This window comes from Varanus komodoensis, unplaced genomic scaffold (assembly GCF_004798865.1).
Source record: "Varanus komodoensis strain SLA01 unplaced genomic scaffold, ASM479886v1 scaffold36, whole genome shotgun sequence".
NCBI lineage: Eukaryota > Metazoa > Chordata > Lepidosauria > Squamata > Varanidae > Varanus > Varanus komodoensis.
Window position 1 is genome coordinate 540,422 of NW_025335873.1, and position 23,795 is coordinate 564,216.

Here is a 23,795-nt window from a genome sequence, read left to right on the forward strand (position 1 = left end):
TTTTAGAGTCAACCTTGTTTTAATACAGCAAACCAGTATTTTGACAAGATGGCATTTCTTAAAGCTGAAGAAATCAAGAGACAGGCAACTTGCTCAAGAATACATGAAGTTCCATGAGCCCAGCAACTTCAATGAACTTAAAAAGCAAACGATGACTGCTGATCCCAGTATGAGGTACCCAACCACATTCGCAAGCCTAACTTGACATATGAAAGGCTTCAATGGTCCTGAGCTGATGGTCCTGAGGCAGCGAGGCAGCTGAAAAGCTGGATGAATTCAGAATTCTCTTTCATGCTCCCCAGGGTTCCTACCCTCCAGCCCAGATGTAAGGTTTGTCTGTGACCTTAAGTGCTAGCCCAGGGTGGTCACCCCGTGGCACTCAGCCTAATTTCAAATGGCCTCTGTGATTAGTTCAGACTTCTGGCAAGAAGTTCTTCCTTTCCCTGCCATCGAGAGGGGAGGAAGAAAGAGAGGGAAGATAATGGCAGAGACAAGGGTACCTGATGATTTGAGCTCTGACCAATTTTTGCATGCAGCCTTGACAGAAGAAACATTCCTTTCGCTTTTGTCCAATTTCTTCCTTTTGGCAGACAAGGACAGAAAAAGGAGGAGCCGAGATTTGTTTGGATTCTAAACAAAGGATCTTGAGTCTGGTTTTGGAGTAGAACAGGTGCAGTGCTTGTCCTGCTTGTGACCTGTTTTTGCTTGATCTGTTGTGGCAGTTTAGATTTCTTTAGTAGTGCTGATAGATGAGGGTTCAGTTCCATTGGCTCCTCGCCCTTGCTCGACTTACTGTGTGAGGAGATCGCGTTGTTCAATATTTAATTAGTCTTTTACACTGTTTTAATCCAATTAACCCAGTACAGTCTAATGCGGACTGTTTGGCCCTCTCAGCAGGCAGCGAATGACTTCCCACAACGAGCAACGTGGGGGAAACGCGATGACGGGGAAGCAGCATTCGCTCTTCCAGCAGGGCCATGAATTTCCAGCAGGAGAGACGGGAATGTGCATGTAAACAAATGTAGCTGGCAAGGGGATGCTGGGAGTTGCAATCCAGCACATCTGGAGGGCACTGGGCAGGGAAGGATGTTCACCAGTTTTACCCAGGATAGCTGCTTGGCATCTTAGGGGCTCTCAGCCACTGTCGCCTCGGCTTTTTCCTAGCCTTTGCTCTGTGGGTGGTGTTTTAACTGGAGAGCAGCCTCACGTTTGATTGGAAAAGCAGAAAACGGACTGCCCTTGATCTTAGCTGGATGGGCACAGCCAGGACCTCTCGCACGTGCCTAGACCAGAGCGAGTGCCCCCGCAACCTTCTCTGGCTCGCTAGCCACATCTGCAGCAACGAGAGCCTCCTGTGCGCTTCCTCGCCAAATGGCTGTTGTGGGGCTTGCCCACTCAAAAAACGGGTGGGCGGTCACAAAGCATTCTTTCCTGCAAGGCAAACAGGTGAGGCTAAAAGGACGTTCAACGTGCTCAGGACAGAGGTGGGGTGAAGCTCTGAGACACCGAGCCAGCCTTTTGGAATGGAATTAAGATGCAGGGGAGACACCTGTTCATTTTACAGCACGCCAACACTCCCCTGCCAGCACATTTTTAATTTTAAAAAATAAAGGATCAAGTAATAGTCAGGAGGAGGAGAGAGCTTGGAGGGGGCCGAGAGGGATGTTAAAAAGGCACAGTGGTTCCCATGGGCAGCCCCTGAGAGACCCCAGCGCCTAGTTTATTCCACATGTTGTTTTCCGCTGTCCCTCAAGCTGAGCCCGAGGCAGCTCATTTGAAAGAGCCAATGCATCCTGCCACGGCTGATTAACAAGGCTGCAGGTACCCCTTTGCTAGGCAGAGTGAGCCGACCCCCACAACTGCTGGGGGCAACTAGTCTTGTCCTAGAGGAATTCTTGGGTGTAGTCAGTGTCCCAGCCAATAACCACCCAGGATTTCTCTGCAGCTGGCAGTGAAGGAGGGTGGAAACGCCCAGCGAGGTGCCAGGATGGGTCCCTTCTGAAATGGCAGAGAGATTCGGTGACTCTAGTAGGAATCTGAAGTGACTGTGTGGTAAGGGGTGGGGCGATTTCAAAAAAGGGTCACTGGCAGGAGCAAGGCAAGCTGGATTTAAAAATACTGATCTTCGGTATATTGGGACAGGGTCCTATGCATAACATGCCACGTTGCTGCCTTACCAGAATTAGCTTTTCAAGGCTCAGCTTCCTCCGTTTGGCCCAGAGAGATTCAGCTGCCAGAGGATTCCTGGAAGAAGCCAAGGATGGTTTCCTTCACCTCTGCAGAAATGACATTTTTTTTCCTGCACTGACTACAACTGGCATGCAAGACATTTTAAAGCATGTTGAAAACCAACACATTATTTCTAATAATTTAATCGTCTCTGGTACAGCGGGGCTGATGTGTGCTAGAAGTTAATGAAGGGAAGTGCCATAGGCTGACCTCCAATGGATCCACCAAGTTTAGTCTCCTGTTCTCGCTGCAAGGAACGTGTCCTGTCACCAACTGAAAGGCAAGCGGAGGTCAGTGGCACGCTACTCCAAAATCAGACCTTGCTTGTTCCCATGGGGTTTTTGTAACTGGGCTTGGCACGATTTCCAAGTGTCCGTGCCTTCTGAACAGCGAGTCTTGCTGCCTCTCACGCTTGAACGGAACACTGAGCCAGCTCAGGGCGGCCTCTTCCTTCAGCTGGTCTCCAGGCCAGGCGGTGCTTTGTGCACTAGATAAAGAAACTTCGGTCTGTCTTGCGTTGTTCCTTAGAAAACAGGAGAGTCACAGAAAGTACAAGGTCCTTGTAATAACCTCCTGATCCACTCAGGATCTGAAAAGAAGAATGATTTGAGAAGAAGAAATAAGCATTGTTTGTTTTTATGTCTTTTTAAAAAAATTTCTTCAGGGTGATTATGAAGCAAACAGCATTTGCAAAAAAGGGTATTTGGAAAAGACAAATTGTTTTCTAAAAGCACTGGGCCAGCCAAACGGTATTCTGTGCAACAGGTGTTTCCCTTGCCTTTTGTCTCTTGAAGGAGGGAGAAAAAGAGGATCACACCCAGTTCCAGTGAGTGTAGCTTCTTTGGCAAAATCTCAAACTGTGTTTGACATAAAGGAACAAAACGCATGGCTGTAACTAACGGAAAAGGAGACTCAATTGACCCCATGAATATCTAGATTTTGTAGAACCAAGACTAAGTGGGAATTACATGCTAACTGCCTGAAGCAAAGGAGTCATGCAGCAACCAACACTTCCGTACCCAAAGGAAAGAGCTCACCTTCTGGGGTTGGATGCCGGGCGATGCTGTCGCGAAGCAGGCATCTTCTGTACACCAAAGTCTGGCAGGATTGGTAAGTTAGAAAACACCTGGTGAAGGAAGAACATAATTATGGGAAAGCTTGGCAATGCTTAATGGTCAGATACTTCTCAGAATACCATGTTTCCCATCCTCTGAATATCAAGAATATCAAGCTGGATCGGGACAAAGTTCAGCTTGGGTCACATTGAAATCTGTGGGGCTCCATGCACATTATGATCAATCTGTTCCACGGAGTTCAGTGGGACCTGATTTCCACTAAATTCATCTAGATCCAAGCTACTCTGAATAGCAATCACTACAGCTCACCATGCATAGTGAACAGATCACAGCCCAGCTCCAAATGCCCTCTGCAAACAGTTAGTTCAGAGGACAAGCGATCTGTCTCTCTCCCCGCAGCCCAAAGGTCAGTGAGACAAAAGGAGAAACTGAGGAACGGGCATGTTGCTCCCCCTCCCCTCTTCTGGCTTCAGCCCAGTCAGGCACGGGCATGCAGCTCCCCACGGATCACCTTCAAGTGCTCCACAGAAAGAAGCTTCCTCACTCCCTGTCCAAGTCCTGTGGATTAAGGAGCCCCATCAACTGAAGTTCCTATGCCAGTGCTACCATTACTTACAAATACAGTACTTACAAATATTCCAATAAAAATATTTTCCAAGCAAAGCTTTGAATACAACATTTAAATCACATTATAGGTTCTTTAATTATTTTCCCTTAATCCAATTTTAAAATACTTGGGGCGTTGGAAACAAGTACGTTGTTTCTACAGCATGTAAAAGTAAGAAGGTGAATGCTTCGTATGAAATATAAGCCAAACTAATTTTATAGTACTGGAAAACTAATTTCCTGGAGAACCCATATCACTGTCAGTGAAGAAGGCAAGAAAGACTAAGGTCAAGTCAGAGTGAGTGTGAATCCTGTGGCATAGATTTCTGCAGATTAGAATCCACTCTGGCAGATCCAAATTAGACCTTCAAAGACAGTTCCACTTAAACACAGGCAAGCAATAGATTTTGGTAGTGATGAGCTGAAATGCTCAGCCACAGTATGTACAGTTTTATGCCATGATTTCTCCTTTATTTAATATATTCTTACTGAATTTATACCTTGGTTTTCAGCTCAACCTGGAACCCCAAGACAGCTTACAGAACTAAATTTGCACATACTAAAATACAAGAACAATGCTAGAATTTTAGCATAATTTCAAAGTAACTGAGATGATGCAGATGCATGGTTCTGCCCTAGCAACACAGGCTGGTAAATGTGATGTGGAAACACTATGTGGGTGTTGAATGCCTACTCGTTTCCAAGGGATGCTTCATCCTTCCAAATAAATGAGCTGTATTTTGATGTCTATTGTGAAGGTAAGGTAAGGAGAAGGGCAAAGAATGAGCAAGTGGTGAGTTAGGCATCCAGGCAGGCAGCTGCTGATGCCTGAGAACAGCATTTAGAAGGATTTCACCCTGTCTAGCTACGAGCCACACGTCTCCAGCACTTGAAAGACAGTGAGGCACCTTGCCTTCTCGCTGACTTGCTCATGAAAGCAGAGACAAGACAGGTCTGGCCGCCTCCTACCCTCACTGTGCGGAAACACGCTTCATAATTGCAGTGCCATTGTCCAATCTCCAACTGGCTAAACTGGAAAAAAGGGAAACCCAGCTCCAGAGCACGCCCACTGGGAGTTGGTCTTACCTGAGCCAAATGTGTCCATTGGAGCAAACCGCCTGTTTGCGATCGGTGAACGGCAGGATCTCTTTGCACAGGCTGCAGTGTTCTGGGAAAGTCTGTTTGTTCATTTTCTTTAAGATATGCCCAATCAGCACCTGGGAGCACACACAAGAGGCAGTCAGCAGCAGTGCTTATAGGAAGAGACAGCTGCCTGCTGAAAAGTGGAGAAATCTCACAGGAGTGCGAACAGAGCTTTCTGAAGAACACAAGATGCAAAAGCCTAAACCTGCTTCAAAATGGAATACAATGCAATGAACAGGTGAGACAGAGCATCTCCACTGTGCAAAACACAGAATGAGTGACTTCTCTGCAAGTTGCCCAGGTAGTCTGAAAACTTAATTGCCCGAACCCCCCTCCTCTCAGAAGAAACAGGGAACCGATGGCTACAGGTAAACAGAAAGAAAGCAGCATTGCCTCAAAGCACGTACTTGCACTCAGAAAACACGACAAAATATTTCTGAACATTCTTTCTGACATCAGTAGATGTGCAAGTCTTAGATGCCTCGGTACCTGTAGTGGGGAGAAACAGGCTTTTGGCAATCACTGAACCGCACTACTGTTATTGATGCAGAACTATAGAGGGATGCAGTGCTTTATAGGGGAAAGTGGATCAAGACAGGTGCCTGCCCTGAGAAGCTTACACATTAAATTTCAACAGGAAGAGGGAAAGAATTGCCAGCACCTGTCACCTTGGAAAACTGTTGCTGTCTTGACTCCTACAAATCTTTAAAAACAACAATAACAGGAGTTATGATGATCCTCTGTCAACTCTGAACGAAATATGCATGCCAGGCAGGCAATTTTCCTATTCCTCAGTCCCTTCTAGCTGTGTCTTGTAGGACCTGCCTGTGGATGCAGGGGACCCCAAGAGCCATTCTGTGATGGGGCCTTCCCCACACCACCAGGCCTACCCAGGAAGCCAGGATGCAAATGCTGGAGGACATACAGTGATGAGGTTCAGAGCAATTTCCTCGGCACAGGAGCCCCTCACCTTCCCAAAACAGAGACCCACCTTTAACCTCCATTGGCACACGTGTGCACGCACACACACACACAGAGCCCATATATCACTTTATCTCCATTATGTCAATGCATCCATGCCACTCTGTTTTCTTCTTTACTTTTTCTGCACACTGGGTCCCTGGGTCAAAAACGAGTTCCATTCCTGAGATCGCCTTTAAGTTGAATTTGTATGTACATTGGATCATGTTTATAAAAAGCATATAAAACACTTCCATATACATTAAAACATCTTAAACGCAATACAGCATTTTAATAATAAGTAGTAATAAATAGATAAATAAATTAACTACAGGTACAAGGGCGAGAGCGAGAGACCCACTGTTGAACAACTAAAGCCTAATGCTTTCCCAGTGACTGATGGTGTATCACCTTTCTCTGATAGCTTTATTTTTTTCCACTTTTAGTTCTGATCGTGATTGTTTTTCTTTTCTTTGATGCATCACCTCCACCTGCATCAGATTTACTTTTTGGAGTCATGGTTACAAACCAAATGCAGTACAAAGTTACAGACGGCAACACTAACTCCACATGATCCGAAACACACAGTTTTGGATATGCTAGTTTTTCACGAGTATGAAAAGCTACAGTGGTGGAACTAGTTCCAATTTTCGCCACTTTTTCCCTCCCTCCCTCTTCTTGCCACTTGAGGAAAAGGCAGGACTTCCAGGTTTGCTCATTTGTAAGTAGAGGTTGTTCTCAACATTTTAATAATGGGAAGGGGGATACTTCAGTTTTCCTATCTTTTGCTTTCACTCTTATGCTACTCTGACCTGGTTCACATCAGGCGGAGTCCCCCAAAGACTTTGTTCATCCTAACATAGCCAAGTTTTACCTGAACAAAACCCTGGCACATCCATCCTAATAATAATAATAATGTTATTAATAAGAACAACATAGAAATAGAAAGGCATAGAATAGAAAGGCATAGAAATGTTCTAATAATAATAATCCTTCCCTCTCTGGCATCAATTGTTTCGGTGTCAACTCCTGACCACATAACTTTTTCTTTTTCCACAAAAATGTCATGTTGTTATCTAAAAATAACTTCTTCAAAAATTCAGCCTCAGCAAAATGCCAAAAAAATGCAAGGGTACATCTTTCATGGTATGGCATTTTGAGGAGATTTTAAAATGTTACGCTTGTTTATAATCATTTACATTTCACTTTCCAGATGATCTCTATCTTCAAGGTCTTCCCAAACCTTTTAAACTTAGGAAGGGCATCACAGACCACCACCCTCTAACACCCTCCATTCTGATGCAAGTCTGTTGGTAGGTGGGTGTTCCAAACGCCAAGCACTGTTGTTTTGCGCTTTTTTGCACTTTGATTTCTAGTTGCTTTTCAGCAAACATGTAACAAATGAGAACTGCTGAAAGTTTGAGCTTATCATTCATGAGTAGTTTAGCTCCTCCTGAACTAGATGGAATGCCTAGAGCAGACGGAATGACTAGACCAGCCTTCTCCAACCTGTAGCCCTCTGGCTCATTCATGTAATTCCCAGCCACCTTTATCAATGAGGTAGTTGTGGTCCAACACATCTGCAGGGCACAAAGTTGGAGAAGACTGGGCTAAACTATGGAGCAAGAAATACCAGTACCTCCAGAGCTGGACCCCATTTGGTTGCTTCCCAAGCCAATCCAGAATGGGGAAACTCAATCAAATCCCAGCTTCATCTGCTGGTTTGTCAGGAGGCAGTCAAATCGGAAAGAGTTGGAGGGGGCCAGTGAGGCCATCCGGTCCAACCTCCTATTCAATACAGGAATCTAACTTAAAGCATTCCCTAACAAGTGGGTGACCAGGAGCATCTTGAATGTCTCCACTGTGGGAGAGCCCACAGCTTCCCTAGGTAATGGGTTCCAGGGTCATACTCTTTTAACAGAAAGCTTTTCCTGATGCAGGGCAGGAATCTGCCTTCTTGTATCTGAAGCCAATATTCCATGCCCTGCACTTTGGGACGGCTGAGAAGAGGCTGGATGCAGATGTAGCAGTAAGTGTCCATTTCCTAGTTAATTCCTGGTTAGCGCAGCCACTTCTAGAAGTGGGAGGAGCCAAGTAGAGTTGCTGGGCTGGAGGCACCGGCACTCCTTGTTAACAGTAATCCAGCCTTCTCAGCAAATGCAGCCAATTCCTGAACACAACCCCACACTTTTTACATCAGAATGCACCTACCCGGGCTGTCCTGTCATCGTAGCTTTCATCAGACATTAAGAAGTCACAGACTCCTCTTGTGGGAATGCTGGTGTTCTCCGTAATCCACGTATGCAGGTAGACTTCCCCTAACACTCGCTTCATGTGCTCCCGGGTCAGGTGCATTTCCACTGCTTCAATCTGGGCTTGAAGTTCCAGAAGCTTGTCTTCCATCGGCTCCCGCCCTCCTGTGTCACTCGCGTGAACGAGGGGATCCTCTGCTGGATCATCCGCATCCGCTCCTTTGCTTGCTTCCCCCACACGTGGCTTGCTGCCCTGCTTTGATGTCCCCTCATCTCGGAGATGCTCCTCAGTGGTGCCTGTCCCAGGGGAATGTGCTATTAAGACTTTGGTGTCCTCGTGTGTTGGCCTCCACAAGGCCTCAGAGGGAACCTTTTGCAACGACTGATACAAAATTCTCAAGAGGAATAGTTTGAAGCGCCAAAAATATGTGGACCCAAAGCTCTCCATCTTTTTATCCAAAGCTTCCTGTAGGAAGTGTGGGATGTGCTTATCTTTCAGGATCTTCCAGCGGACGAGATCTGTCAAGTCAACCTGCCTGAACAAGTTTTGGACAGATGATTCCAGCAGCTGAGCAGCTGCCTCCTCAAACGTTTTCAGTGTTACGAACTGAACCTGATAGATTTTGGTGATGGGGTGAAGGCCATTGGTCATGCCTTCTGTCGTGACAACTGCCAGGTATGCCCCACATGGGCTCACAGCGATCCCATGAGTCCTCACAGACCCTAGCACTTCAGACAGCTTGATCAGCTGGTGCTCGAATTTTAGCGCAATGTCCGTGAAGATGGGGATCAGCTGCCTGACCTTCCCATCCACAGAACACGTGTAGATGGTGCCGTTCTGTTTGTCGGCAGTCATGGAGACGATGGGCAGCGAGTGGAGCCCCGTCACGTGTGAGTTATGGACGTTCAGGCCGGCCTTGGATATCAGGAGGAGGCACCAGAAGACGTAGCATCCCCTGGCGGCCACCACCAAGCTGCAGCTGCACTTCTGGTATGGGTGGTACAGGGCAATGCTGCGGATGCTGTGCACCGGCAGCTGGTCCATCTCCTGCCACAAAACTACCGGCTGCCTCAGCGTAAAGTAGCCCTTGACCGCTTTCAGGTTGACCGGCAGGATCTTAACGGGCCCAAAGGCACTCCCCACAATGAGCCCGCTCATCTTCCGGTGGTTGTGCTCGTACTCCCACCACGACAAGACGCTGGGAGCGCTGATGCCCGACTCGATGGTGTTGCAGGACGTGATCGATTCCTTGCCTACAAACGGGAGCTGGAACTGCCAGATGGCGATGCTCCCGTTTTCGAAGATCACGGCCAGCAGCACGCTGCCCACATCCCAGCACTCGTTGTTGTGCTTCACTTGCTGGGTGGTGCAGATGCCGGACCACTCCATACGCACCGGGGTCTGCATGCTGTGCCTTCTCTGGAATTCGGCAAAGTCTCCCAAGTCCGCCTGGGGACCATCGCCCTTGCAAAGCCGGTAGCTGCTTTCATGAAGGCGCTCTCCATAGAGCTCGGTCAGGTCAACCAGCTGCACCCACTGAAGCCTGTTCAGGTTCGTGTGGATGGTCAGTCTGCTGTCCATGGTCAGAGCTGCCAGCAGGCACCGGCCATTTGCATCGCAGCCCAGGGGAGACCAGCAGGAGTATTTGAAACCGCGCATTGACGGCAGTGACTTCCCTTCGGGGTTGAACACTCTGTCTAGCATGAACGTCTGGCTCACTGTCGGATCCTTAGAGCTGGCAAACTTTTCCTTACACTCAGCAACTTCTTTCTTGGAGCCAACCTGCAGGAAAAAAGCGGTACTTTCATTTGTGTATTCAAATGAAGCATGAAACCGAGCAAATGAACCTTCATTAGCAAAAGCCTACTTGTCACATGCTGATGATGAGTATGATGAAGCAAGTCTGTCCAGGTTTCGAACCCTCCAAAGCATTAAATCATTTGAACAATAACAACAGTAAATTAATAAACACCACTATTACGTCTGAACTTTTGGTCTCATAGGAACCTGACAATTGCCTTCTGTCCAGACCGAGATCCATGTAATTAGCACGACTCCTGGCTTTGAGTCTCCGTGTTACTCCAAAAAAGACGTCAGCTCAGAATGTGCCTTACTGCACCATTCTGCTGAGGCCATCATGGTCCCACTGCCTGATTCTGAGGATAACTGCCCTGCAGCTTCCCCCGTCTCTCAGCCATGCAGGAAGATGGACTGGCAGAACATGGAATGGCACAAGCTCCTTAAAAAGCAGTCAGTATGCAGCAGGGGTGGAGCCAGTGAAGATGAGGCCTGGGCTGCCTTCTTCAGGCCTCAGTCCGCGGCTGCTGCTCTTTGGAACTGCAGCTGCTTCCATGAGAATACTCCAGCAACAACCCACTGCAGTGTGCTGTCCAAGGTCCTGTACGACGCCTGCCTTGCTTGATAATTCCCAGAGCTAACTGTGAGTGCTGTACTCACAGGGGGTCTGCTTCCCCTGAGCCCACATACTTGATCAAAACAGTTTATAACAGGACATCTGTGAAGAAGAGCAGTGCAATGGCTTTCTTCCTGTTGTTTATCCCCTGCATTTGATATCAGAGATAGACTGCCATCAAATGTGTACGTTCTACTTAATTTTCATAGACTATTAACTATGATGGGGGCATTTCACGTCCTTGCTTTTCAATAAGCACCCCCCCAAACTATTGATTTTAGAGTTACAGATAGGTGTGTATGTATATGTATGCACAGAACATGGTTTAGCTTAAACTAGGAATCAAAGGTAGGGCTTGTAGATTTCTTACAGGGCAGGGGTGGGATATTTCTAATCCTCCAGATATTCTGGCCTACAACGCCATGATCCCTCAACCTCTGGCTATGGCTTACTGAAGCTGCAGGCCAACACACCTGGAAGTCTACAATTAACCACTTTTCCTCTTATAATACTAAAACCCAGCAAGGTGATCCCAGGTGTATGGTTGGTGGGGATTCAAGAGAGACAAAAAGGGAGGCCTTCTTCACGTGGTACAGAATTTCATAGAGGAGAAGGCAATCAATAGCTCTTGGTCCTGAGGCATCAGTGCCCCAGGATCAGAGGCCTCTGCACACCAGCTGCTGGGGAACAGGAGGGTGCAGTTACACTCATGCCCTACTTGGGGACTTTCTACATAGGCAGCTGGATGGCCAACATGTGCAATGAATGCTGGATGGACCCCTGGTCATCCTACATGCTCCTTTTTTCTCACTCATTTGAGCATTGCATTGGCATCTCTCTTGAGGCAGTGAGTCCTACTAGCCAACCATGCCTTGCCTTTAAAAAAAATCACAGAATGTTATTTTATTTTCTATATTTTGAAAAAACAGCATGAACAGAAGATTGCTAAAGCAATAAAATTCACTTGTTTATTACCGACAGGCTTTCAGGGGTGGACAACCAGTGGTCATCCAGATGATTTGGCCTACAATCAGTCCTCACCCTTCACAATCCTGGCTACAGCTAGGCCTGGAAAAGCACAGACTGCCCACCCCTGGAGTACATAAACCAGCCTAAGCAACAGCTCACGCCCTAATGAAAGAACGAAAATTCCATGTATAAAGTGCATGGGTGCATTCGTCAAACCATTTTATTAATATTTTTGGCGGGCCCCTACGGCTACCGAAACAGAAAAGAGTCCCTCCGCCCACCTTGAGGTGACAGGCGGCGGCGGGGGCCGGCACGGCCGTGCGGTGAATGACGAGGTCGGCGCCGCCGTGCACGTCGCTGAGCTGCTCGAGGACGGCGATGCTGCGGGCCGTGCTCACCGACACGCGGTGGTCCTCGGACCACGCCAGCGGCTCCAGCCCGCTCACGCCGTGCTGCAGCCGCACCGCCGGCTCGCGCCGCACCGCCGTCAGGCGGAACCCCGCGCTGCTCCCGCCGCCGCCGCCCGTGCTGCTGGGGCCGGCCGCCGCCGCCGCCGCCAAGGCGTCCTCCTCGTCTTCTTCCGCCACCGGCCCGTCCCCGTCAGGCGGCGGCAGCGGCGCCGGGCTCCCTTCCGCAGCAGCCGCCATTTTGCGCCGCCGCTCGGCATGCAGGGCGCCTGCGCCAGCGCCGCGCGCGGCCACGCGGAAGGACCCCTCGCGGCGCCCCGTCGGGGTGGCTACGCGGCCGCCTGAGCGCAGCTCGCCGCAGGCGCGGACCTCTTGAAACAGCAGTATTGGTGGAGTTCTGTGCATTATAACTTCCCTTCGCTCGGTAAGGACCCCAAAGCGGCTCGCGTGGGCTCCCTCCTCTCCAGTTCATCCTCACAACAGCCCTGTGAGGTAGGTTAGGATGCGAATCAGTGGCTGGCCCGAAGCTGCCCACTGAGCTTCATGGCCGAGCGGGGACTCGAGCCTTGCATTCTGCCCCCCTATCTATCACGTACCCCACTTTTTCCTCTTGCACAGAACCCCAGGTGGCCTACATAATCCTCCACACAGCCCTGTGAGGTGGGCAAGCCTGACTGTCAGTGAGCCAGCCAGTGAGCGTCATGACCAAGTGGGGGACTGTATAATTCGTTACACTTCTAGGCTGCATTTTTTCCTCTTGCAAACAATCCAAGATTGGCTTTCCTGGTCCTCCTCTCCCCTAAGTAAGTTAGGCTGAGTTTAAAACATCAGGAGGGCATCGGGTTGGGGATGGTTAAAGCCTCTTCAATTATAGAAACATTGGACTACAACTCCTAGCATTCCTGACAGTTGGCCATGCTGGCTGAGGCTGATGGTAGTCCTAAACATTTGCAGGGAACCAGGTAAGAGAAGGCTGATTTAAAATATTCCAGATGTCTCTTTGCAGCCCCGTGCTGGTTCTGAAGAGGATTCCACTAGTTTGCATATAATGTGGACAAACAGAAAACCCTATTAATCGGAATTTATCTTTTGCTACCCTTTAAGTTAAAGCAGACCAAATCACTCCCATTTCTGCTCTTTTTTAGGTAAGGGAACTTCTTAGACACCTATGTTTGGGGTCCTTCTACTGCAGCAGCTACACGTGGGTCTCTGCTTAGTTGCACATTCTGTCTCTGGAATCGCCGGCTTGAGGGTTTCTCTGGGGAGCAGCTGGTGTCCTCTGCCCCCCGAAAGCCGGAGTTCATTTGCTTCTGACATATAGCAGGGCCTCCTGCAGAAGCGGTTGATTCAGCCAGTGATGGAAGCGGACGGAGAGCTATTCATCAACGTGAGCTCTGTGCCTCCTCCAGGGATTCGGCACCCCACTGGACAGAGGAGAACCTCGAAAGCACAGCGTGGCAAAGCCAGAAAGGTATGTGTCTTGCACCCTTCTCCCATGGAGTGTTTTCCAGATGGGCAGGATATAGTTCCCATAATCCTGGGACGTTGTGGTCCCACATGGCTGTGAGGTGGATTCATATCATCTCCCTTTATTCACTTTTTTCTAGCCAAACAGCACTAGATGTTGCAACTTTTACTTATTGGGTGATTGCTCTAGCTTGATTATTTTGGTTGCCCTTTTTGATTGTCTGTCTGTCAGCTCTACAATACTTGTTTTAAGGTGCAGGAATACAGGAGTGTTCCAAGAGTTGTAGCACTACTGATTTGTATAAAGATTGCATGATCTTGGCAATTTTATTTTGATCCCTTTCCTGATAATCCCCAACATGGAATGTGCCTTTTTCATAGAAGCTGCACACTGGGTTTTGTCAAACTGTCCATCGCAGTCTGAAGAGCTCTTCTTTGATCAATTAACCACAGTTTTGTTGGTGTGAGCAAAACAGTTAAAATATCACAGCTCCTCATCGTGCATGCTGGGGGGGGGGGGTCATTGTAGCTCAGTCCTGCATTTGACACTAAACTGGTTCTCTGTTTTGTTTTGATTTATTTCATTTTACTTCTTAATCCCGTAAAGAGAACATCAGAATGGGTACATGAAGGGATCCCCCTAAAGCGGAAGCTAGCTTCTCCACTCCAAATCAAGAAAGAACCAAAGAAACCTGAAAGCGGCATCAAGCAAGATGGGTCGCCAAAGTTTCCTCCAAAGAAGCCTTTGACAGACACAAAAGACAGCAATGTAGGCAGCAGCAGGCCTTTCGTTAAGACTTCCTGCCTCTTCAAAAACAATCCCAAGATTCCAGATATTCAGAGGTATTTTATTTTTATCCTTCCTTTTTGATCAATGTTGGAAAGTTCTTGTTTCCCAGGGGGAAATTGAGACCAAAAAAGGTGCACACAGAGATTTTTATCCCGTTAACATCCTTGCCCTGACATGTCAGATTTTAAGAATGTTTGTATGCTTTTGACAAATGAAAATAAATATGTTAGGTATCAAGTTTAAGTATTTCCAATGGTTGTATTTATTAGAAAGGGAGAGGATCTGATTTAACTTTTATTGTGATTTCAATTTTCTTTTTTTCCCTATAGTGCAGTGAAGATTTTATACAGAGAACTTTTTGTGCAAATAAGGATGGCTTGATCAGTTTGTCTTTGTTAATTTATTCACTTCTCTTATAGGACCTCAGTGAAACAAGTGCAGGAGAAGGTTTTCACCTCTGATTCCTTTGATCAGTTGGGCCTCCATCCTCATTTGGCGAGTATATTTTGTATTCTGTGCAGCACAAGTGAGCAAACAGTGGAACTGGGAATTTTCAGGTTCTTTGCAGTAGATTTGCAGACATTTCTGACACTCGCTGCTTTAACAGCAGCTGCAAAATGACTCTCCCCACAGTATTACACACATCTGATGAAATGTGCTGTATTGCACAAGTGTTTATGCTAGAAGCTTATACCTCCCTGAGATCACAAATACATTTTGGAGAGAAGAATCATAGAATGAAGAGTTGGAAGGGGTCATGAAGGCCATCAAGTCCAACCCCCTGCTGTTGCAGGACAGTTTCGCCTTGAATGCCTCCAGTGTGGGAGAGCCCCCCCACACACCTCGCCAGGCAGCCGGTCCCACTGTCGTGTTGCTCTGACAGTGAGGAAGCTTCTCCTGATGTCCAGCCTGAATCTGGGTTGTCGCAGCTTGAATTGATTATTCTGTGCTCTGCACTCTGGCATTCGCAGGAAGCGATCCTGACCTTCCTGTTTGTGGCAGCCTTTGGGGTACTTGCAGAGGGACATCAAGAAGAAGGAGCATGCAGGGTGGGGAAAGGTGGGAAGGGGAAGAGACTGGGACAAGGAATATTCATCATGCAGCTTCCTTCCCTACCCCGCAAGGATGTCTTACCCACATGGCTAACAACAACCATCTAGATAAAAATTGGCAGGAGGCTCAGTCATTGCTGCCGCAGCTGGTTTGGCTGTGGGATGCGCATAAACCCTTGGACCTGAAGGCATCAGGTGAGAGGCACGCGGATTGTGCCTCGTTGTTTTCATGCTGCGTATCTGCTTTTTGCACAAGTCCCTGCAGGGGGTTAAGCTGTGAGCCCAGCATGTGGCTGACACCATGGTGCAGACTTACTGTTTCTCACATCCTGAGCCCTTATTTTTAGGGATAACTGGTCAACTGTTCAGTGTGGACCTGGGCTCATCACTTAGCTGCCACTGGGATTGTGATGAAAGACGTGAGCAGCTGGTTTCACACAACACAGCAAACCCTCGCTCAACTCTGTGCTCCAACTCAGGGCTGACACGTGGGTTCTTGTTGCACCATGGGTCTCGTTGTGTGAACCCAGTCCTGATAACAAGCCATGGTTTGCTATCCACAGTTCACTGTCCAGCAAGTTATGGCTTGGGCTCATGGTTAACAAACCATGGTTTGTTAGCATGGCTGGATTCACACAACACAACCACCCATGTTTCCGTGAAAAGCAGCCTTTAGCTCGTATTTCAGCTTATGTGTGCAACGAAGTGGAATAACATACCAGGAGCTTCAAGAGTGAAGCTTTACCATCTTGTTGTGTAGCTCCTTATCTGGCACTGAGATTAGTGGAACCTTTCCTTCTCTTTCAATTGGAGTTATCTTCAGTAATAATATAGTTAATAATCAGAATTACTGAGTTGGAGAGTGTTCTTGGAAATCTCCTAATGTAACCCTTCACTCTGTGCAAGAGTCCTGAGAGGACAGCGACATCCTGACGCCTGAGAGGTGCCCAGATGAACTGCCTCCGACGGTTCCTGATGCTGACTATCCCTCTTGAATCCATTTTGCCAGTTCTCTGATCTGTATTTGCTCTGAGAGCATCATACAGCCTTTGTTGCCGTGGCGCCATCAAAAATTTACCTGCCATTCTGGAATCAAGCATTTGACACAGTGACTATCTGTTTCCAACAGGTTTCAACAATAACGTCCGTCTTGAAAATATGTAGCATGACCAGGTAAAAGATTTTGCGTGTGTGCGTGCGAGGTCATTGGCTGGGAAAGCAAAGAATTGATTTATGCATGTGCTTACGGAAACCCGCCATTCCCCCGCTTTGTTCAGGCTGAATTAGGCTCTTAGCCCAATCCTATGGATTTTGATGCCTTGATGGGCAGAAGTGCCTGACACTGGAGGTGTCTGATCACCCAGTGTGGGGTGGAAAGAGTGGTGGGCATGATCCTGGCCACCCTCCCGCGGTGTTTGCTGCGGGGGGAGGTTCTTTCATCTAGCAATGACATTTCGGCGGGGGCGGAAGCAGATGGAGAGCTATCAGGAGAGCTCACGCCCTGGCATTCCCAGAGAGACAGTGTGGCGCAGTGGTGAAGAGCGTGGGACTGGGACTCAGACGATCCGGGTTCGAGTCCCCGCTCAGCCATGGAGCCGACTGGCTGACTCTGGGCCAGGCACAGCGGCTCAGCCCAACCTACCTCACAGGGTTGTTGTTGTGGAGATAAGAGGAGGAGACTGAAGTAAGACTCCTTGAGTTCTTTGGAAGAAAAAGGTGGGATATAAATCCAATGGACAAATAACTCTCCTCTGCCCCCCAGCTACTAAAATGCCCCATGTGTGATGTTGCTTGTCAGACCTCAGAGGTCGGTGAGCACGGTTCTTTCTGCACTGGCTGCTGGGGGTGGGGTGGGATCTCCCTTCTCCCACAGGCAGGATGCGGAGGAAGGGAAGCCCAGTCTCTCATCTCCCCTCGGGCATCGTGTGGGGCCATGGAGTTGCCCCCTTACTGCTTTGAAGAGGTTCTTCAGGAATAAATAAAAAGCAGCAGCAGCCACAGCCTTTCTCAGCCCGTCGCCCCTCACGCTGTGTTTGGCCGACAGCTCCGAGGAGACCCATCCAGCGCAAGAGCATGCTGACTGGGCTTGATGGGGATTGTAGTCCAGCACAGCTGGCAGGCCCTGGGTGGGGGAGTCGCACCCTATGCTCTTCAGTCCACAGTCTTCTTTTTCAAGCATAGAGGTAGCCGGTTGGCCGGCCCGAGCCCCCTTGCAGCCAGGCAGATGAGCAGAACAATTCGTAACGTTCCTAATGCCTTCTGCTTTGCCCTGCTGTCAAGGGTCCAGAAGCAGGCCATTCCTGTGCTGTTGCGAGGCAAGGATGCCCTGGTGAGGTCGCAGACGGGGTCAGGTGAGCTGGTTGTTTCCTTGGGGCTCGCTAGCGTGGGATGGCGTGGGGCCTGCAGAGTGAGACGGGGGCTCTCCCGCTGGAGCCAGCCACTCCTGTCTTTCGGCCCATTTCAACAGGAATGTACACACAGGGATCGCCTTACGCAGAGTCGGTCCATTTAACACAGTATCTGCAGCGTTAAGCGTCCTGGTGTTTTCTAGATCTTTGTCAGACTGTGCCTCCCTTTATCATTGATTGTTGGCTCTGCCGGCTGGGGCAGATGGTATTTGTAGTTCCCAATACACCAGCTTTTTCCAGCCCTACATAGAGAGGCAAGGTTCAGGCCTGGGGCCGTCTGCGTGCAAGGTAGGTGCTCTGCCATGAAGCGATGATCTTTCTCCTAAGAATAAGGTTCATCAAGGCCTGTAGTGCGAGATGGTACGGGGCAGGAATGGTCCATTTCTCGACATGCATCTATGGCGATGGGCCGTTAAAATCTCACACCTCCTCCTTTTGATAAAAGGCTAAACACGTTTTTGTTCTCTCCTCCTCCACCCACTTGCCTTCCGAAGGGAAAACGCTTGCCTACGCTGTCCCTCTTGTACAGTCCTTGCAAGGAACGGAGCCCAAAATACAGGTGCGTAACGTGCGGGGCTTTTCCTAAGCACTTTGTCCATATTAGTTAATACTCAAAACAACCTTGGAAGGTAGGTCAGCTAGAAAGGCTGCCAGCAGGGGCTTAAAGCAGCAGGCATCCCTTGCTTCTCTGGGGTCCAGATCACTCCAGATCCACTGCACTGGCAGAAACCCAGCCCCCTGCTTCTCGTTTTTACGGCAGCTTGCCCAGCCCCCGATAATCCTGTTCAGAGGACTCGGAGACTCTTCTGAATCGGGTCAACTCTGGTGTAGGAGGGAGGGAGGGAGGATCCCACCCCCATCAGAAGCTTGCCGTAAGAAACAGCCGTTGCTGGATCGATCCAGGATGGCAAGCGCTTGCCTCTTACGTGCCCCCCTGTTCTCCTCGGCCTCTCAATCCTCCGCTTCTTTCCTTTGCCTCCACAGCGCAGCGATGGCCCCTATGCCCTTGTCCTGGTTCCAACCAGAGAGGTAAGTTACGCTGCCGGACCTCTGTGGCTACTTTGCTCCTGGTGTCCCGCTGCAACTAGTTTCGCTGGTGTGCGGAACAAAACGCGGCATTGGGCGCAATTGAGGAGTCCAGTGATCAAAGCTCAGTCACCGTTTTACTTGTCAAATACGGATTTTCCAGAAAGAAGTCCCTGCAGCAGCCAGAGTCAAACACACTGGGAATCACAAACTTAGAGCCTAGAAGTCCAGAGGCCAATAACACAAAGATCCGTTCATGAGCCGAGGTCAGGGAAGCGAGATGCTAGGCGTGAACCAGTGTGGCTTTGTTTCCCCAGAGCTCAGCTGCAGTTCAGTTCAGTAGAGCTCTCTGGCAAGAGTCCGGAGCATGAGGAGCTCCCTTTTGAGGAGCCCTCCTGAGTGATCCTGCCCTCCTTCCCAGGGAGCCCCGCTGGCCTGCCATCGCCTTGGAGCTTGGCCTCGGAGCCCCTGGAGCCCTGCGGCGAAGCGTCTGTGCATGGCCCCCACCACGCTGGCTTTGCAACGAGCGATGTGCGCGGGACCGTGCTGGGTATCTCCTGCCTGCCCTGCAGCTGGCTGGGAGGTGCTGACTTGCAGCTGATCGTGCCTGGCTTACGAAGGCTGCCATGGGGTCCGTGGGCAGCAACTAAGCCAGCACGGGTGCCCGGGGCTCACGTGATTGGCCGTGTCTCTCCGACTGGCGGGGGCATCCGAGAGGGTGGCCACTCGATCTTCCGGACAGAGGACTCCCCCAGCCTTTGAGGGCTGCCCGCGCTCTGATATTTAGGCCGGGATTCTGGTCTGTCCATCCAGAGCTGGTACCAACTCATTCAGGTGTGAATCAAGTCAGCAGCCGATCTGCTTTTGAAGCAGAGTACGATTTGCAGGGGGTTTTGAAGGCAGAGAGATGTTTATACATCCAGGCTTCAGTTCACACATACTGTGTTAGGAATTAATGCAAAATGTGGCTGGAATTTACAGAAATTTCCCTGGCTTTGAAAAAACACGCAAAATGTTTGCCCGCTTTGCAAGGGGCTGTCACAAAAGGATTTCCAACTTGGCCCACTTTGGGCTCTCAAATTGACGAGGTGCTGAAAGTCCACTGAGCACAAGCTGGTCGAATCTCTCGGCGCCGCCCCTCCTGCATCGGGGCTTGACGCGAGAGGATTCGCCAGGCCCAGCTTGTGTTCTGGGTCCCTTTCCCCTTCACCCAAGGGCTAAGTAACCAAGATCTGGCTTCAGGTAGTTGAAGGCGGCAGTTGGTGGGAGACCCAGTGGGACATTGCGCAGCTCAGAGAAAGAAGGTGCCAGGTGTGAGTAATGAGCCAGAGTTGCGTAGCACCAAAAGGAGTTCCACAGGCACTTTGTGTCACCCACCTGCTACGTTACTGGCAGCCCCAGTGCCGGCACATAGACCAGCGGCTCTTTCCACCTGCGAGCTTTCATGGGGGTGCAGGGAATAAAACATCTGGGCTCCAGGTTCTGTCGGCTTGAGACCCCACAAGTTTACGACAAATGTAACATGCAAAAAAAGTCACAACTGGATATTCTCAGAGCGAAGGGGATCAACATTTGAGAGCAACGCTCCTGCTGAAGGTGTTCTGCTGCAAATACGTGCCTGCGTTTCTCGATCTGATAGGATGCCTTGTTCTGTTCTCTGCAGCTGGCCCTACAGAGTTTTGAAGCCATCCAAAAATTGCTAAAGGTAAGGGGTGGGGGCAGGGGTTTGGATTTCTGTCTCTTGCCCCGGCTTCCTCTGCCATCCTGGGAGAGAGATTCAAAGGAGCAGAGATCTTGTGTGAGCCCCTGGACGGGGTGGTCCTGCAATGGCGTTGGAAATGGGCTTGTTGTCTTAGGTGGAATGTGTCCTGTGATGGGGCACCCATTTATTTTTTGAGTTATTCTGTGGGTCACTAAAAAAGAAAAAGCACCTGAGCAATGGGTGCACCGGTCAACACAGGAGCAGATGCTGCTCCCAAAGTGATCGCCTTATTGTCTCTGCTCTGTATGTGGAGATGAGAGGAGAATTCCTCTCCCCAAACCCCTGGTAGCTTCTAGCCAGAGGAGCTCCCAACGGTGGGAGGGTTCCACCATGCTCCCTCCCCCCGATCGCTGCATTCACATAAAGCCTCTTTCGTGGAGCCCAAGACCTGGCAGAGTCCTGCCCGCATGGATGCTGTCGGTTCAAGATCCCCCGTGTGGACCAGGAACCGTTCATGTGAGGCCCAGCCAGGCCTGTCCTCCCGCTTTGTTGACTTCGGCAAACCAAGGGTGCGTCGTAGGACTGCCGGTCACTTCTCTAAGGCTCTGAGAAGATCCGCTGCCTCTCTGTACTTTTTTAGTCCTCGAGATAAGCTGGTCCGCTCTTACTCAGTCTCGCATCGTCGAATGCCAGGGCTGCCCATGTTAGAGTGGAGTTTAGATTCTGACATCTCTCTTTGTCAAAGTTTCACTTTCTTCCGCTCTGTGCCTCCCCCACCCTTTCCTGCTCTTTGTAGCCGTTTACCTGGATTGTGCCTGGCGTGCTGATGGGAGGAGAAAAAAAGAAATCCGAGAAGGCCAGGTAGGACGGGAACTTCATACAATTCAGTTCTCTCCTCGCCTTCCCCCGCTTCCTTCTTTCTTCCTTTTTTGAGTTTGTGCTCTCTGCTTCCATCTCTTTCATCTGTCACTCTCTCCCAGGGTGCCTTTTTTAAGTGGGGAGAGGGGCTTGTGACTCCGGATCAGGCTGTGAGCACCCCCGCCGCGGATCTTACAGAAAGTGGGACGGCCAGCCCAGCAGGAAGTGTGTTCACATCTCTCCTCTTTTTAAAATGTTGATGAGCTTCCTCAACCATCCGTAGGGTTCCTTCTCTCCTGCTTGCACCCACTCCCCCCCAGCCCTGCCCACCCCTCCAAATCTGCCGATGCCATCCTGATCTCTTGCGAGCATTTGCTTAGCAGATGGTTTTGGAATACAGGAGAAACACGGAATGTCTTTGCTGGCTGGGGGAGACAGAAAAGGACATTTGAGATCATGCTGTTGTCCAATCCGGCAGTCTGGTCATGCAGTTGAAATGGAAATTGCTTGAATGGACGGCTGGTTGTAACCTTAACGTAATAAAGATAATGGGACATGGCATTTATGAGCCTCCCGAGTGCCCCTTTACGCTTCTTTAATTGGATTTGCATATGGAAAAGCCTGCTTTTTTATTTTTCAAGAATGTGCGTATGTCATGGGTGGGCAGAAGGTACCTCTGGACATACTGGTAGCTCTCTTGGGTATTGGCTGTAGATTGGCCCGGTTGTTTAGCACCATCAGGAAGAAAGCAACTCCCTGCTCACCACAAATGATATTGCTGAAATGATGAGAGCTTGGGGTGGCGGATTTGTGCGTGTGGAGGGACCATGACCAGGTGGCTTTCAGTGGCAAGAGCCCTCTGGACTGGCGGGTGAAGCTCCTTTCGATGCCAAGGATGGGACAGCCGCCTCCTCTGAACCTGGAGGGGGCCCGCGACCCTGAGCCCACCGCTGTCTCCTCCAGCATGTGGCTGCCACCTCCCGGGGCCTGTTGCCTGAGGCCGGCTTTCCCTCTGTCTCCTGCAAGGGCTGGCCCTGGGAAGCCCTGAGAGCGCTGCTCAGTTCTGCTTTTGCAACCCGGTTCATGAGCTCTGAATTCATCCAATCTGACCGAACGTGTTTAGTGCCCAGCTCCACATCGCTTTGGATCTTGGTGTTCTAGAACCAAGACGAACCAAGACAGTCCCGCGAGCCTGAAGCCTGCCCACCTCTGCAGGCTTTTGCTTTGGAGGAGGCATCCCACGGCACCCACCCCGGAGTACGGCTCGGCTGCCACGAACAAGCGTCTGGCGGCTCCAGTCCCTCTTCCCCCTCTGCCTGCTCACTCCAATTCTGCTGGAGCTCCTTGTCCGCGTGGCAGAAGTGTTACCTGCCATAGCAGCTGCACCTGTCAAACTCTGCGTGTGCCTGGGTTGCCTGTTTGGGTTCGCTGCCAGTGGGGGCTTGTTTGGTTCTGCTGTGCTGGCCAACAGGCCACCTGTGGTGAACAGAGAAGTGCGTGCATCTGCGGAGGAGGGGGAACCAGGAGAGCACCAAGGCCGTGGGGGAAACATGCGAACCCGCTTAGGGGTTCCTTCAGAACCAGGCCTGTTCTGCAGCTGTGATCCACTTCTGTTCCCAAACAGACTTCGCAAAGGAATAAATGTTCTGATCGCCACACCTGGCCGCCTGGTGGACCACATCAACTCCACCAAATGCATCCATTTCCGCCGGGTCCGGTGGTTGATCTTGGACGAGGCTGATAGGTAAGGGGCCATGTCCCTGTTGATGGGAGATCTGCCCATGAGGGAGGCAGGATGCCTTCTCTGAGCACCTGAGATAATCTTGGTTGCCCTCCTCTGGACCCTTTCCGATTTTTCTGTGCCTTCCTTGAATCTTGGTGCTCGGAATTGGACACGGGGCTCCAGAGGAGGTCTGGTCACCCGCCCTAATGGTTTCTCAACCTCTGCCCCATGGCTCAGGATCCTGGATCTGGGTTTTGAGAAGGCTGTGGCCGCAGTGCTGAATGCCCTGAACGCCGGCAGTGAGGTGCGGCAGAATGTTCTTTTGTCTGCCACACTTACAGAGGGTAAGTGCCCCAGTGGCAGCCATCTTTTCTTTGAGGCTGCTGCTGGCTGGGAGGCAGGAGGGTCCAGCCGCTGGTTCCCCTGCTGCAGGGAGCCTTCCTCCTCCTCCCTCTGAGGCAGGTCCGCTTCCTGGATGTAGCCGGCTCTCAGCAGGATGCATTCCGATGGGCCTCCGGTGACCCAAGTTGCAGCTGCCATCTTGGTTTTCTTGCTTGCCTCCATAGCATCATTGGTTAAAATAATCATCCTTAAAAGGTGGCTACCCACAAAACCATCTCGACTGCCGTGCCTGATTGTTATTCAAAGGCCGCAGAACAGTGGGAGGTTTTGGGCGGCCCTGGCCAACAGCACCCTGATGATACCGGGGGGGC

General features: G+C 50.1%; 2 protein-coding genes across 7 annotated transcripts in view; one reads left to right on the forward strand and one right to left on the reverse strand.

The window, feature by feature from the left end:
- Window positions 1-12,461, reverse strand: GTF3C4 (general transcription factor IIIC subunit 4). The gene is made up of 5 exons (XM_044439708.1): window positions 11,931-12,461; window positions 8,226-10,049; window positions 4,998-5,128; window positions 3,267-3,355; window positions 1-2,818 (listed from the first exon to the last, which is right to left on the reverse strand). Exons 1-5 carry the CDS (start codon window positions 12,459-12,461, stop codon window positions 2,754-2,756), a joined length of 2,640 nt encoding a protein of 879 aa, XP_044295643.1. The 3' UTR covers window positions 1-2,753.
- DDX31 (DEAD-box helicase 31) overlaps window positions 12,404-23,795 on the forward strand; it is a 57,159-nt gene continuing 45,767 nt past the window's right edge. For 5 of the 6 annotated variants that reach the window (XR_006415655.1, XR_006415656.1, XM_044439981.1 and 2 more), the window contains exons 1-12: window positions 12,440-12,548; window positions 13,202-13,527; window positions 14,131-14,366; window positions 14,733-14,808; window positions 16,495-16,538; window positions 17,646-17,716; window positions 18,268-18,332; window positions 18,758-18,802; window positions 20,463-20,504; window positions 21,298-21,362; window positions 22,984-23,103; window positions 23,320-23,426. Coding sequence is in view for 4 of the 6 variants with exons in the window: in XM_044439981.1 (XP_044295916.1) it covers window positions 13,414-13,527; window positions 14,131-14,366; window positions 14,733-14,808; window positions 16,495-16,538; window positions 17,646-17,716; window positions 18,268-18,332; window positions 18,758-18,802; window positions 20,463-20,504; window positions 21,298-21,362; window positions 22,984-23,103; window positions 23,320-23,426 (985 nt within the window). In the remaining 2 variants the exon portion in view is untranslated. Of the gene's footprint in view, window positions 12,549-13,201; window positions 13,528-14,130; window positions 14,367-14,732; window positions 14,809-16,494; window positions 16,539-17,645; window positions 17,717-18,267; window positions 18,333-18,757; window positions 18,803-20,462; window positions 20,505-21,297; window positions 21,363-22,983; window positions 23,104-23,319; window positions 23,427-23,795 lie in introns of all 6 variants that reach the window. The other variant, XM_044439982.1, reaches the window with a different exon arrangement.

Bases quoted from the DNA above. Each gene is read 5' to 3' on its own strand.
- GTF3C4 (XM_044439708.1), bottom strand. From the start codon at position 12,461: ATGCACAGAACTCCACCAATACTGCTGTTTCAAGAGGTCCGCGCCTGC. The intron at 5,129-8,225 runs GTAGGTGCATTC...GTGTGCTCCCAG, and splicing joins ACGATGACAGGACAGCCCGG to GTGCTGATTGGGCATATCTT. The intron at 3,356-4,997 runs GTAAGACCAACT...TTCCTTCACCAG, and splicing joins AATGGACACATTTGGCTCAG to GTGTTTTCTAACTTACCAAT.